At 59.9% G+C, this 14,206-nt stretch overlaps 1 protein-coding gene across 2 annotated transcripts; it reads right to left on the minus strand.

The window, feature by feature from the left end:
- Positions 1 to 47: 47 nt before the first annotated feature.
- LRP3 (LDL receptor related protein 3) lies at positions 48 to 13,501 on the minus strand. 2 transcript variants are annotated; one of them, XM_066242995.1, is made up of 7 exons: positions 12,957 to 13,501; positions 11,068 to 11,115; positions 4,636 to 4,774; positions 2,912 to 3,126; positions 1,356 to 2,472; positions 919 to 1,051; positions 48 to 697 (listed from the first exon to the last, which is right to left on the minus strand). In XM_066242995.1, exons 1-7 carry the CDS (start codon positions 13,027 to 13,029, stop codon positions 113 to 115), a joined length of 2,310 nt encoding a protein of 769 aa, XP_066099092.1. In that variant the 5' UTR covers positions 13,030 to 13,501; the 3' UTR covers positions 48 to 112. The 2 variants fall into 2 exon arrangements, with proteins under 2 accessions (XP_066099092.1, XP_066099093.1); XM_066242996.1 differs by having other exon boundaries at positions 387 to 716.
- Between the last annotated feature and the right edge of the window lie 705 nt (positions 13,502 to 14,206).

The following is a 14,206-nucleotide window of genomic DNA, read 5'->3' on the forward strand; positions in this document are numbered from 1 at the left end:
GGCTTCTGTGGGCCGCATGGCAAGAAAGAAGGACGCAGAGGCAGGGTAGAAATGACTGTATATTCCCTGGTTACAAAGCGGGGCTGTGGCAGTCACCAGCACGTCCAGTGGGTCAGCAGACCAGCAGGGCCTCGTCGTCACTGACTTCCAATGTTGGGGAGCAGGGGGGTGGAGGGCTTCGGCAGACACCCAGTGGCTCTGGTGGGTGGGGGCCTAGGGTGATGCTGGCAGTGGGGGCTGGGTGTTGGGGGTCCTGGGCCAAGCAGGACTCCCGAGGCGTGTCCACAGGGGCTAGGCTGTCCCCCAGAGTGTCTCCGCAGGCCCTTCTGTCCCTGTCCATTGGACTGTGCTCTGGGTCCGGCAGGCCTGAAGAGGGCAGCGCAGAAGGTTCCACCTCCGGGGCATGGCTGGGGGGACTGGGGGGCCCATCTGCAGGTGCCCCAGGGCTGCCCATGTCCATAAGGGGTGCTGGGGGGTCCAGGGCAGCCCCTGGTGCAGGCTGGAGGAGCCCGTCACCCAACACTGTCTGTGAGGTACGGGCCGCAGTCAGCAGAGGGATCTGTCCGCGCGGCGCCCGAGGCCGATGAAAGAGCCGGTTCCACAGGCGACCCAGCCGGCGGCGAGAGGGTCCTCGGCGGGAGGCGTGCCGGCGCATCTGTCGCCGCATGGCCGTGCGAAGGTTCTGGAGCACGGAGGCCTGGAGGGTGGGGCGGCGGCTGAGGGGACAGAGGTCAGCACGACCCCCAAGGGACCCGAGACCCCAAAAGATCAACTTGTCCCCCACATCTGGCCATGGCCCCCATGTCCCCTTCCCCAGGCCTCACTTTCTGCCTCCCTCTACCCAACCTTGCCTCAGCATTCTCTAAAGTCCATCTGGGAGCTGGGGACCTGTAGGGTCTCATGCCCTCTGGAGCTCACCTGGGATGCACTGTAGACAGGAAAGTCCTCCACAGGTGGAATGAGGCCCTGTGCAATGAGCTGCCCGTAGGACGGGGGTGCCTCCCGCTGCACAAACTCAGCCTCTAAGCGTGTCATCTGGGTTTCGAAGGCCCTGCAAACGACGGGCAGAAGAGCAGCATAGCAGGGCTGGCCGGGACCCCACACTTCTCACCTCCCAGGGGACCCTGTGCAAGAGCTCACAGCAGGATGTGGGCCCTGCCACTCCCTCCAGACATCCTGAAATGCCTGAACCCTGGAAGCACAAGAGAAGTGCCACGTGTATGGCCCGAGCCCCAAGTCACAAACCCACAGCTGCAGAAACAGTGAACCCAGAGCCTCTCTCCAGAGAAATGAAGAAACCGAGGCCCCTAGCCCGCCACCCCAGGCATGGGCAGCAGCGAGCCACCACCGCCCACCTGTACTCCTGTGTGCGCAGGGAGTAGAGCTTGAAGGCGCAGCCCAAGGCGATGACGAGCAGCAGGCCACAGACCAGGCTGCCGATGAGGGCGGCAGTGATGACCTTTCGGGGCACAGCCGCCAGGCAGCCGTGCTCATCGCTGCCATCCTGGCAGTCCTCCTGGCCGTCGCAGCGCCACGTCTCAAAGATGCACAGGTTGGTGCCGCAGTGGAAAGTGCCGGGCTGGCAGGAGAAACAGTTCTTCTCGTCGGCACCATCTGGGCAGCTCTTCTGGTTGTTGCAGCGATCGGCAGGCGTGTAGCACTGGCCGCTGCCACCCTCGCAGGGGTACTGATCGGGCGGGCAGGCGGGGCAGCCCTGTTCGTCTCGGCCACTGGCGCAGTGCCACAAGCCATCGCAGCGCTGTGGCTCCGTGAAGCAGCCCTGCTCTGCCGCGTCTCCCATGTCGCCCTCACTGCTGCTCCCACACGGCTGCTCCCACGGGAGGCAGTATCCCTTCACCTGGTAGGTGGCATTGAAGCCATGGCCGGCGCTGCGGGCACGGGCATGGTAGGACACAGTGAGGCGGCCCTGGGCAGCCTCGAGGCTCACAGGCCGGTGGTTGCTCCGGTAGGACAGCGTCTGCAGCAGGCGATCGCCGTGCTCACCCAGGCCTTCGTACACCTGCACATAGTCGTCATAGCCCAGCCGCAGCTCCAGCTGTAACAGCACACGTCGCGAGTCTTGTGTGTCCACTAGCCATGTGCAGTGAAGGTCCGAGGTTCCTCGGGCTCCACCATACAGGTCTGGGGAGGCAAAGGAGCCATAGAAGCTGCCCAGCCGCCGACCACATGTCAGGTCAGGGCAGCCAGACTCATCAGAACCGTCGCCGCAGTCCTGCGTGCCATCGCAGCGCCGCTCTACGGGCAGGCAGCGGGTGGAGCGGGCCCCGCTGCAGGGGAAGGTGCCCCCGGGGCACAAGGTACCAGGTGGCTCAAAGGAAGGTAATGAGCAGTTGCCCTCATCGGAGCCATCGCCACACTCATCCATGGTGTTGCACTGCCACGGGCCCGGCAGGCACTTGCCATTGTCACAGTGGAACTCGTCTGCCTGGCAGGACGCCTGGCCCAGCTTCCCTGTGAGATAAAGAACAGAAAGGAAGACATTCGGGGGAGACCAGAGCCTCCCTCCAGCAATGGGCCTGAGGCCAGGAGTGGGCAGGGTGGTTCCCCCTTCCCATATCTTCTGCAGGAGACATGGAAAAGAGCCCCTGGCCTCTCCACAGCCATCTGAGGGACAAAGACCCGTGGAATGTCAGGGTGAGCTAATTCCCTGACCTGAGAGGAAAGAGGGAGCTTGGGACAAGGGGTGAGCCCCCATGCTAGCCAAGTCTTTGAAGTGGAGGCAGTGACCTAGAGGCAGCAACATGACCAATCCCAGCCCCACCACTGTGATCAGACTGACGAGGTTCCCGGGGAGACCCTGCAGGGAACGGGCAGGTGGGGGGCGCTGCTCTGGCCCCGGGCGCCCGTGTGGTGTACTGAGTACTCTCTGCTGCTCTGCTGATGCTGTCACCTCGGATGTATGAGAGACGGAAGCCCTGGGCCTGGCCAGAGCTGGAGGCGTCAGAGTGGAAGAAGATCCAGACATGGTCCCGGGCAGAGATGAAGGCAGGCGGGATGGCTGAGCCGCAGAACCGAAAGGCCTCCTGGCGGGGCGGGACCGCTGGGCCCAGCATGACCCAGTCCAGGGAGCACTGGTGGGACTCCTCCACGTCAAAGTTGCGGAAGCTGCAGGGGTGGAGAGGACCGCAGACCTCGGTAGGCAGGCCGGGCCCACGTGGCCGAAGACCAGCAGGGAACAATCAGGCCTGAGCTTAGAACAAGGATGGCCAGCCCCGCCCCACCCACCTTCTCCTCCACCCCCAGACACCCAGAGCTCCGAGGGCAGCTCCAAGAAGCATCGGGACGACTGAACAGCACCCACCACATCAGCCCCTGCAGCTCTCAGGAGGCCTTGTCGGCACACACACAGCACCTCCACCCCAGAGCCAGCGTGGAGGCCCAGACTGGGCCCCATCCTGGGCAAGTCCCTCCTGTGACACTCTCCCAAGTGGGGAAACCCAAGGGTCCAGATCCCAGCCAGACTTGGTCTGCTAGGACAGCCCTTATACAAACTCACAGGCCTGTGCACTGTTAGGGGGGAGCGTGCCCACGGGGCTGGCCTAGGCTGGGGCTCGGTGACAGCTTGTCACCTGTGTGAAATATACTAGCCCTGGACCCCCTGGTCCAGGCTGTGGGATGAGGTCTCAGGGCCTGGAGTCTTTGAAGAGAGTGTACCTGAGAACCATGGCCCTGTGACCCTGGGAAAGCAGACACAGACATTAGGACAGACAGACCCTGATCATGTTCATCACATCCTACGCTTTGGAGCTATGGAGTAACTGGGAGCCTTCTGGGCACTGGCATTTCGGAGAGTGACTCCCTAGCCAAATATCCCCACAGCCATCCAGGCCAGGGTTCCAGCCTCAGTCCCACCAGCTGGTCACCTCACCCCATTTCCCTCTGCACGTCTCTGCAGCCAGAGCACGTGGGCTCCTTCCTGGTTCACTCCCTGCTGAGTCTGCCCTGAGGACCCGAGGGAAACCCTGTTCTGGGACCCATGCCAGCCTAGCCTTAAGCCACCCCTGCAAAACAGAGAAGACACCTCTGCCTCCTCAGAAAGAGCTGGACCATGCCCACCAGCTCCCTGGGCTCCCCTCCCTGGCAGGCCCGAGGTGACTGACAGCCCCCGTGGCCCCTGAGGGAAGCTCAGGGCAAGATGAGGCCCAGCTCCATGTAGCCAGCACAGAGGCACACAGAGATCTGGGGAACCGGGCACACTCACATGCTCACACATGCTCACAGCAACTCATAGCCTTTCAGCTCACACATGTTCACACCTAGACTCTCACCCATGGACTTGCACATACACACCTGCCCACACGTGGCCTCTAAACTTGCTCAGACATGTGTTCATGTACATGCATGTGCTCATACATTCATACATGTCCTTTATACCTTCTCAGATGTGAGTTCATATACATACACAAGCACACATGTGTGCTTACACACGTATACACTCATCTGCTTATGCCTGTACTCTCCATATATGCACACATGTACTCACACAATACATACTTGCATGTGCCCTGCATTTCTGCCCACATGTGCACACATGCACCTTCACACATAATCACGCACACACTTAGCACAGCAGACCCATAGAGATTCCCTCAGACACCCCCAGGACCTCTATACCTGACGGTGATCATGTCCCCACGGTCACCCTGGATGTACCAGCTGCAGTTGGTGCCCGGGGGGTAGTTGAGGGGCCAGGCCGGGCTGTAGATGACACCACGCCGTTCTGTGTGCTGCTCCAGTTTCCCGCTGCAGGCAGCTGGCAGGATAGGAGACAGAAGAGTGCTGGCCTCACCTTTGGGTAGGAAGTGGGACAGCAGGAGGCACTTGAGCCCCCCATGGCTTGAGCACAGACCTTTCCAAGGTGGGATAAAGGACAGCCAAGAGCGGGAATGGCCAAGGGCAAGGTCACTTAAGACTTCATGGACGTGGTGTATATGGCGGGGCAAAGAGCTCCCACATAGACTCAGCAGCTGTTGCCCCCAACCCTACCCTGTGCACCAAGCCTAGGTCTTATCTTCCATTCCTGGCAGGGCTGGGAGCAAGCCCACCAACTCCCCTTGGCGCCCTCGAGGTGCAGCCTCTTGGCCTTGGTACCTCAGTTTAGTTAAGAATTCTGTGCCCCCAGGTCTGCCTGGCCTCCCAGGAGCTTGACTGATACCGACCTCAGCCCAAGAAAGGAGCAGCTTTGCTCACCCAACACAGAGATGAATACCTACTATGTGCCAAACACAGTGCTGGGCATGTTGAGTAAGACAGGCAAACACCTTGCTCTGTCAAACACACAGGCTGCTGGGGGGCAGGGAGATGATGGGTCAGGCTAACTTCACGCAGATCCTGAGTGGAGTGAGGATAATAAAACGGGCCTGAAGGACAGGGCCAACGTCCAGATGGGGCTGGAAATGCAGGCTGGGTCTGATCACACCTTGTGTGGAGTTTGGGTTTTATCCTGAGTATGCGTGGGCAGCCCCTGGAGGTAGAGCTCATAACCAGATGAGGAAACTGAGGCTTAGAGAGAATAAGTGACCAGCCCTTGACCACACAGCCAGTAGCAAGTGGCAGTCAGAATCCACCCTATTCCTCTGGTAGGCTCAGCTCTCACTGCTTTGCCTGTGCCAACATATTTATGAAGTGTCAAGTGTATGCTGTATTAGGGACTGGTGCAGAGTGTCACACCTGCCAACAGGAGGGGGCCACCAAGCCAGCCCATGGGCTCACTGTACTCACTCCCTTCTACATGCCTTCTACTCCCCAGCTGAAGGCACAAAGACGGCCCTGGTGTGCCCTGGCCTTCCCGGGGCCAGGCAAGGCCCCTGCAGTTGGCTGCCCCCACCCCTGACTGCTCCTTCAACCCTTCCCCACACTGCTTCATTGGATCCTCCCAACACCCTGTGGCAAAGGCAGGGCCCACTATACAGACAGAAAACCGGCTCAGGGAGACGAATGATGACCTGAGTCCAGAGACTGACCTCCTTGCTCTCCCACCGCCTGGCCCCTTCCACTGTTGCCCTGGAAGCAGGGTCTCTCTGCTGCCTCTCAACAGAACTCTTTGGGGCCCCAAACAACACAGCTGCACAAAAGAGAGTGAAAGCCCTCCAGCTACCTCTCACGCTGTTACGACAAGGACAAAGTTCATCACAGTGGCACCAGGCCTTCACCTCTTTGCCTCGTCCCCCCTGTAACCCATCTCTCCACTCCCCCCTCCTGTGGCCCCTCCCATGGGAGAGAGACGCTGCCCTGCAGCCCCCGCAGGATGCTCCCCCCACCTGCTGGCCCACGCACTCCCTCGGGCTCGGGCAGCAGCCCCCTCCCCTGAGCCCCTCCCCTCGCCGCACAGCACCTGCCATAGCAGCAATTTCCCTTTGAGTGGTTCTGGTTCTGGCTCAACATTATGTCTCCAGGACCCCACACAGGGCCTGACACACAGTAGGTGCTCAATAAATAGGTACCAATGAGTGGCTTGGTCAGTCCAAGTAGCAGCTTAGCATGTAGAGGCATGAAACCCCTTCTGTAACTGTGGAGGTCTGGAGAGGCAATACTGTGACTACCAGGAAATCAAAACCCCCCATTCAACAGCTCACAAAACATTCAAAGGACTAGAAGAGAAACACCACCCCTGGACCTTAAAGCAAGGCTGACCACGCTCGGTTTGCCGGCAGAGCCTCAACAGTCCTAGGTCAGAGAGGTGCCAGCCAGACCTCTTCACTTGGCACTCACTCAGGGTGGCCTGAGAGGCCAGTCTCTCCGAGCTTCAGATTTCTCGCCCATAAAATGGGAGCGATGCATTCTGGTCGCAAGCAAGGAGAGGAAGGACTAAACCCAGAATGACCTGGCCGCTCCCTCCGACAGGTGAGGCACAACTTTGTGGACCTCACAGGGGCCCTGCCTGCTGGCTGGGGGATGCCCAGGGATGCCCGGGGAGGTGAGGGGCTATGCAAACCAGAACTTCTCTGGAGGGCGCTGGTAGGAATTCACAGGCAGGAAGGGCCCAGGCTGCCAGAGCGCATCTCCCCCACACGGAGTCTCTGAATCATGTTAAACTGAAGCACCAGGCCTCTGAGGCAGGTGGCTGCAGCCGGTCAGGCTGGGAAGCACTGTATCCCCAGCACTCAGGACAGGCTCTGGGGAAAGCACGCCCTGTCAATACCTGCTGTGGCCTGGAAGCCTCCCCTAAAAATGGAACTCTCGCAGAGGCTAGGTTTCCCATCCCCGCTGGCCAGGGAAGGCCCAGCCTGCATGCCTTTCACTCTCTGGCCAGAACACTTCTCCCTCCAGGACTTACGTCTGGCCCTCTTCCCGAGGTCAGGAGGCCTGTCTCTCAGACCACCAGCCACATCAGAAGCAGCTGACTGGGCAGCTGCCAGCCCAGCTCTGCCTCTGAACAAAGCCCTGACGACACATCCCCCCAACCAGCCTCACTACCGAGGGCCCCCCAAGGCTGCCCCGGAAATTCCCACATCCATGGCAGCAACGCCACCCGGTTATTGCCTGCTCCTCCCCAAGGGGGCCACAAAGGCCGTGGTTTCTGCAGCTGTCAGCCCGGCCCCCGCAGAGTGACCCATGCAGAGTGGATGTGGAGCAAGAGGGAGGCTGGGGTCAGAGCAGGAACCTGGGAGCTCTGGCTGGACGCCTCTGGCTGGGGCCTGGGGGTTATCACCAGCTCCGACAACCAGCCCCAGGCCCCGCTGTGATAGCAGGCGTCCCCCACCCAAAACACTGACCCAGGATCCAAGCACGTGGGGGAGACAGGGGCTGCGAATTCAGTCCCCGGGCCTCTGCTTGTCCATCAGTAAAATGGGGTCAGTGGGTGCTCTTCTCTGAGGGTGGTGGGAAATCTGAGCAGAGTGACCGTCTCTGGGCAAATATTCATGTGATAAGGTGAGTAGGGGGCTACACTCACATGGGAGCTGAGGGTCGTGACAGTGTGTGATGATGGGCCGGCAGTGAGGGGGCTGGGGGGCTGTGTGTTTGGGGAGACACGGCTGCAGGGTAGAGGGTGTTGGAAGTGTTCGGGAGACACTGAGAGGGCTGGGCGAGCTGTAACTGAAGGGGACCTGTGCTCACCTGGACGGGAAATCTCCTCAGCCCTCGTGGAAAAGTGGCCTGCTCAAGTGGGCAAGGGATGACCGGGCATTTTTAGACCAGTGAGCAGCGTTGTTTTCTGGTCCAACGAGTCATCAAATACTCTTGAGAGGGCCTAGTGAAGCACAATTTGCGGATCCAGTTTTGAGAGGCGATCAATACTCCAGACAACCTGCCTGGTGTCACCAGACAACAGGGAGCTGGGAGCTCCATCCCAGAAACTCAGGGGAGCTGCCAGGTGAGTGGAGAACAGACCCCACCCAAGCCACCCCCAGGTCACAGTGGGCGCAGAGTGGAGCCAAGAGTCCCAGGTGCAGGAGGGATTAGTCAGGGCCTGACAGCAGGGGCTGAGGCCCCCAGGGTGGCCCCGCCAGGTCCTCCAGAGTATGAGCCCCATGAGGGCTGGGAAGCGGAGGGGAACAGCTGTGGTCCAGGATCCTCACAGCAGGGGCCACAGGGAAAACCCTGAACATGCAGAGCCATGGAGCCTTGGGTGGGGGCAGAGGGGGCGCCTCAGGCAGCCAGAAGCTGTCTCTTAGCAGTACTAGAAGGGTCAAGGCTGGATTCCAGAAGAGCTAGGGCCCAGACCACCGTCTGTGACCACACGGACTGTACACAGCTCAGGACACCGGGGACACCATGCACAGGCACCATGATGTGAACAATGGCCTCTGAGTTAGGCCATGTGGACCCTGCTGCAGCCTGAGGTCTTGATAGCTAAGAACACCCAAACGTGTGGCCCTGGATGGCTGTCCTTCTCTCTCTGGCTCTGGGGGTGAACCTCATCTCTGGAGCATCACTCTTTTAAACCTGGGGCACATGCATGTGGCAGACATGTCAACTCCCCACACCAGCAAGAGAGCTGGCTGGGGACTCACTTTTTTTTTGTATTTTTCTGAAGTGAGAAGAGGGGAGACAAAGAGACAGACTTCCGCATGCGCCCAACCGGGATCCCAACATGCCCACCAGGGGGCGATGCTCTGCCCATCTGGGGCGTTGCTCTGTTGCAAATGCCATCTAGTGCCTGAGGTGGAGGCCACAGAGCCATCCCCAGCGCCCGGGCAAACTTTGCTCCAATGGAGCCTTGGCTGCAGGAGGGGAAGAGAGAGACAGAGAGGAAGGAGAGGGGGAGGGGTGGAGAAGCAGATGGGCGCTTCTCCTGTGTGCCCTGGCTGGAAATCGAACCTGGGACTTCCACACGCCGGGCCAACGCTCTACCACAGCGCCAACTGGCCAGGGCTGGGGACTCACATTTTTTTTTTAAGATTTTTATTTATTCATTATAGAGAGGAGAGAGAGAGGGAGAAGGGAGGAGGAGCAGGAAGCATCAACTCCCATATGTTCCTTGACCAGGCAAGCCCAGGGTTTTGAACCAGCAACCTCAGCGTTTCCAGGTTGACGCTTTATCCACTGCGCCACCACAGGTCAGGCAGGACTCACATTTTTAAGACCTGCCACCCCTGTCTTGCTCCCTCACGGCCAATTGGTCTCCTGGAATTGTGTGGGGAGACTGGCAGCTTGCTGTGGGGGCCAGGATGCCAGGCAGGCCTGGGGCTGGCTCAGTGCTGAGCAAGGCAGGGCCCTGGGCCAGCGGAGTCAGCAGAGGAGGCAGGCTGCAGGGAGCTGGAGTGGTGTGCAAGGAGAATGGGGGGGGGGGCTGAGAGGCCGTGTCTGTGAGACAGCTTCTCTGGCCCGTTGGCCGCCCCTTCCCAGTGACCTTGGCTAGCAAAGACGCCTCTCTTTGAGCCAACCTCACTGAGCTTCTACTATGAGCTGGGCCCTGAGAAGTACTAGAAGTCCAAGGTAGCTCCTTCCCCTTAATGCAGCACAGCAGACAGCAAACAAAGTAGCAGCACCCCTACCCCCACGACCAGACCAGGGACTACACATTCTCCCAGCTTCCTGAGGCCCTTCCCAGATGTCTCCTGGGCACCAAGGGTCATGAGGACCTAGAGTTATGCATTTGCCAACCTCTGGAAGCCCCCTTAGCAAAGAGCAAATGCCTCGATGGCCTGGGCCACCCTTCCTGCTCCTGGCAGTCTTTACTGCGCTTGGCACTAGGCACAAGCAGAGATGGCCAGTGGATGGACAGACCCATTCTGACAGGCAAGAGGCAGGGGCACAGCTCCAGCTGTGTCTTCTCAGATTCTGTATGTCTATTTGGCACCCACTAATCACAGGGCCAAACTATTGGTCAAAGTGTTACCTCTCTCTTGCTATCAGTTTGTCTAGAACCTGCTTTTTCCCAGGAGGGCTAATCAAACCTGAACGCCCACCCACCATCTCACCTAACTCACACACCAAGCCAATATTTCCCCTGCCCTAGGCTGTCCTAGGGCTGAAATGATTCAATCCAGCTAATCCTAAACTGCTTCCCTTGCTCTGCCTTGACTCTCCTATGGAAACTCCAATTGATGCTCTGGCCCAGGTCTCCCCTACATTGCTGCATCAAACCTCACCAAACAGGTGGCCCTGCATCGTGTGACCAGTTTCCCTTTCTCTCAAAACACAGAAGTAACAACTTCTGTCAATGGCATTGGCCCCTCCATATCACTCAGTCACACCTTTATAAATTAAATTTCAGTTATGATTTTAAAACAGGCAGATCCCCTTGGGGGACCCCACAGCCTACACAAAGTACAATCTGTCCACTGTACCAGGCTCATCACAGTTTGCTAGTGGTATTAAGCCACCATGTGTCAACACTACGCTGAGCACCTTGCCTCACTTGCTCCTTCAACCCTGTAACAGGCTTTGAAATAGGTCCTCGTATTGCACTCATTTTCTAGAAGAGGAAACTGAGATTCGGGGCAGTTTAAGCCTGCCCAGGCCAAACAGTTCCTCTGGGGTGCAGAAAAGATGCACAAGGACTGACCACAGGTGGAGCCAGGACCCTGAAGGCCTGTCCTCAGAGCTCACTAAACCAGGAGGCAAGGAAGAGGGGAGGTAAGAGAGAGGCATCTTACTCACCTAAATCAGGAACTGCGCTGCTGAGCCGGCCAGTGAGAACAATGTTCACTGTGAGAAACACAAAGAGGGTCCAGTGAGGGGGGCGGGTGGCTCTTGGGACTGGCCCAGGCACCTGCCTTGGGCCGGCAACAGCCCTTTTGGGTGCAAAAAACAACATAGCCCAAACTCCAGGCTGGTTTTCTCTCGCAGGGCAAAGCCTAGAGCACTGCCACAGAGTCCCAGCCACCAGCTCGGGCCTGCTGGAACTGCAGAGGGTCTCAGTACCCACCTGCACGCCAACAACAGGAGAGAGCAGTATGCAAGCCTGGCTGCACCAGACCCCTCCTGCCATTCCCCACTCCTGGGAATTCTAACTCACTTGGGAGGGGGTGCGTTGCTGTCTCCTCTCCAGATTGAGAAGCTCGGGCCCGGACCACCCATCAGAGAGAGGCCCAGGCTCAGCCTGGGCAGAGGCTCTGTCTGTCAAAGGGGTTCCTGCCACCTTGAAGGGCTGCTTCCCTTTGAGGAGACCTTGCCCGCCACCTCGTCCACTGGAGGCCAGGGAGGGAGGGAAGTTGTTCTGATTACTCCATTTTACAGGGGTGCATAGTAGCCAACTTCAGGGATGTCCTCACTGTGCCACACTAATCTTGAGAAGGGAAGCAAAGAATTCTCCTGCCAGCCACCCCCTCAAGTAGCCACCTCCTGGGGTTTGTTCTTTGCTTCATGTATTGCTTTTCTGCACGGGAACCAGAGGAAGATATGGGCAAACGCAATTTCCCAGGCGTTCAGAGTGCCCCTTCCCCAAAGATCAAGTGAGCCAAGGAAGGCAGAGGGCATCCCTGGAAGGGAGAGCCCCAATCTGGTGAGGAAGCAGGGGCAACCGTCCCCTCTCAGGACACCCAGCTCTGGGCCACATCTGGACAGGGAGAGCCTTGGGAAGCTAAAGGACCTGTCCTTCTGCCTTGCTCACCAGGGAAGCCCACCCAGCAGCTCAGAGTCCAGAGCATAAGACCACCAATAGATGGGGAGTAAGCACTTCGGGGTCACAGCCCTAACTGAGACCAGCTCAAACAACAAAGGCAGGTGCCTTCCCTCCAAACACCGAGTTCCCTGATTCTTGGGGGGAAAGGGGTTCATGAAGCTTAAAACCTTCCAAATTCTTTTTTACTCTGTCATTCCAGTGGCCTCGGCAAACCTATGGGGTTACAGCACCTTCCTCAATGACCCCTCACTCAGATAATGGCCTCCCTCCTTTATCATGGTAAATAAAAAAGCCATGTGCATTAAGGATTTAATTCTCCTTTTCTCCCCAACATAGGGCCCTAGAAAGGTGGACAGAAAAATTCCTGAGCAGGGTAGGAGCCCTCCTGTCCAGGTGCCTGACCTAGACAGGTCCCCCAGCCCTCCCCAGACACACCACACTGGGTTGAACAAGCCACCCCTGGGTCTGAGAAGACCCAATAGGGAGATGGGGCATTCTAGAAGCCTCCTTCTGCTTGGCATCCTGAGTCCAGGCTCCAGCCAGCACCCGCCCCCACCCTGACTCTAGACATAAAACGGAGACTTCTTCAGGGGACAGCCAGCCTCGCCTTCGTCCACAGCTCCGGAGGCCCGACTGCCACCGCCGCCAGGCTAAGCGCAGCCCCGTGGGCCGGAAAGCCGCTGCCTGCGCACCCGGCCGCCTGCGCACACGGGCCGCCCTGCGCACTGTTCTCCGCGCTCGGATCCGCTATTCCGAGCCCCGGCGGGAGCCGGGGCTCGGCGGCCGTAGTTGCCCACCCAGGCCTACGACCCCAGCAGGCCTGAAGCTCCCCCAGTGCCGGCTCCGGAAGCCCGGGTCCTGTCAGAGCGTGGCGCGGATCTACGAGACGGGGGCCCGTACTCCCGAGCCTGCGCGGCCCACTCACCCAAGCAGACGACGGCCAGCTGCGCCCGGGCGCCGGGCGCCCCCTCTGGCCCCGCGGCCACCCTCTGCTCCATGCCGGGGCCGGCCGCCCACGGGCGCTGCCTCCTGCCCCCGGATCCCGCTACGACTCCTGCTCGGACTCAGGCTCTGACTCCCGCAGCGGTTGCGGGCCTGGTGCGGATGGCGTCTCGGTGGTGTCTTTGTGAGGCAGCGATGGAGGCCCGCAGCGTGCGGGGCCACATCGGCCACGGCGTCACGGGCCCCGCGGGGGTTCAGCGGCGGCCGCCAGGGAAGACCCCTGCCCGCCGCTGTCCCCGCACCCCGGGCGCCCAGCCGCAGCTGGCCTGTGCCCGGGGCCCCCCGGCGCGCCCATGCCCCGCGCCGTGCCGCGCAGCTCGCCTGGGACCGGCGCCCCCGGGACCACCTTGCACTGCGCCTAGCCCGCCCGGTCGGTGCCGCCGGTGGTGGGTCCGTGGGTCTGTGGTTCCTCCCGCCCGCCCGGAGCTTGGAGGCCGCGCCGCGCCAGCCACGTGACGCGCCCGCCGAGCCGCAGTGGCGCTGGCAAGGCGGGAGGAGTAAGCGGGGGCGTGCGGGGGGGGCGCGCCCCGCCTCGGGTGCTGGACAGCTCCGCGCAGGCTACTCTGTCCAGTTCGCGCCTGGCGCTCAGGGTGGGCTTTTCAGCCCGAGTCAGCGCTTGCCTGGCCTCCTGGCCTCCTGGTGGTGGAGGAGGCCAGGTCTCTCTCCGGTGCCCAGTGGTGCTGAGCGCAGGGGAGGGAGGGCTGGTAGAAGGTGACAGCTAGAGAAAAGGGCTAGACAGGGCTGCTTGAGGGACCTGAGGGCAGGAAAACATGGATAGCACAGGTTCCTGCCCCTCTGTCCTGAACCCCTCGTTTGCCACAGCCCCAGGAAACATGTCACATCCCTGAGATGAATTTCTCTGTGCACGGCAAGAGCTGTAAGGGGATATTGTTGGCCAGTCTAAGAGGTTCTGGAAAGCACCCCTCGGAGGGGCCTCTGAGTCCTCCCAGTAATTCCGGCTGACACTGGGAAATGGTGAGAAGGCCTGCTTTTCTGGATTAGGGCCACCATCTAAGAAGAGGCAGAAACCTGGAGAGACATAAAGAAGGGTTGAGGAGGCCATTTAGGGTCAAACTGGGCAGCCTTCCTTCCTTGAGATTGATGCGAAATCAGAGGTGCCCAAAGGTTCTCTGGCATGGAGGGTAGGGCCCCAACCATCCTCAGCTGAAGCTC

The sequence above is a fragment of the Saccopteryx bilineata genome, chromosome 9, assembly GCF_036850765.1.
Source record: "Saccopteryx bilineata isolate mSacBil1 chromosome 9, mSacBil1_pri_phased_curated, whole genome shotgun sequence".
Taxonomy (NCBI): domain Eukaryota; kingdom Metazoa; phylum Chordata; class Mammalia; order Chiroptera; family Emballonuridae; genus Saccopteryx; species Saccopteryx bilineata.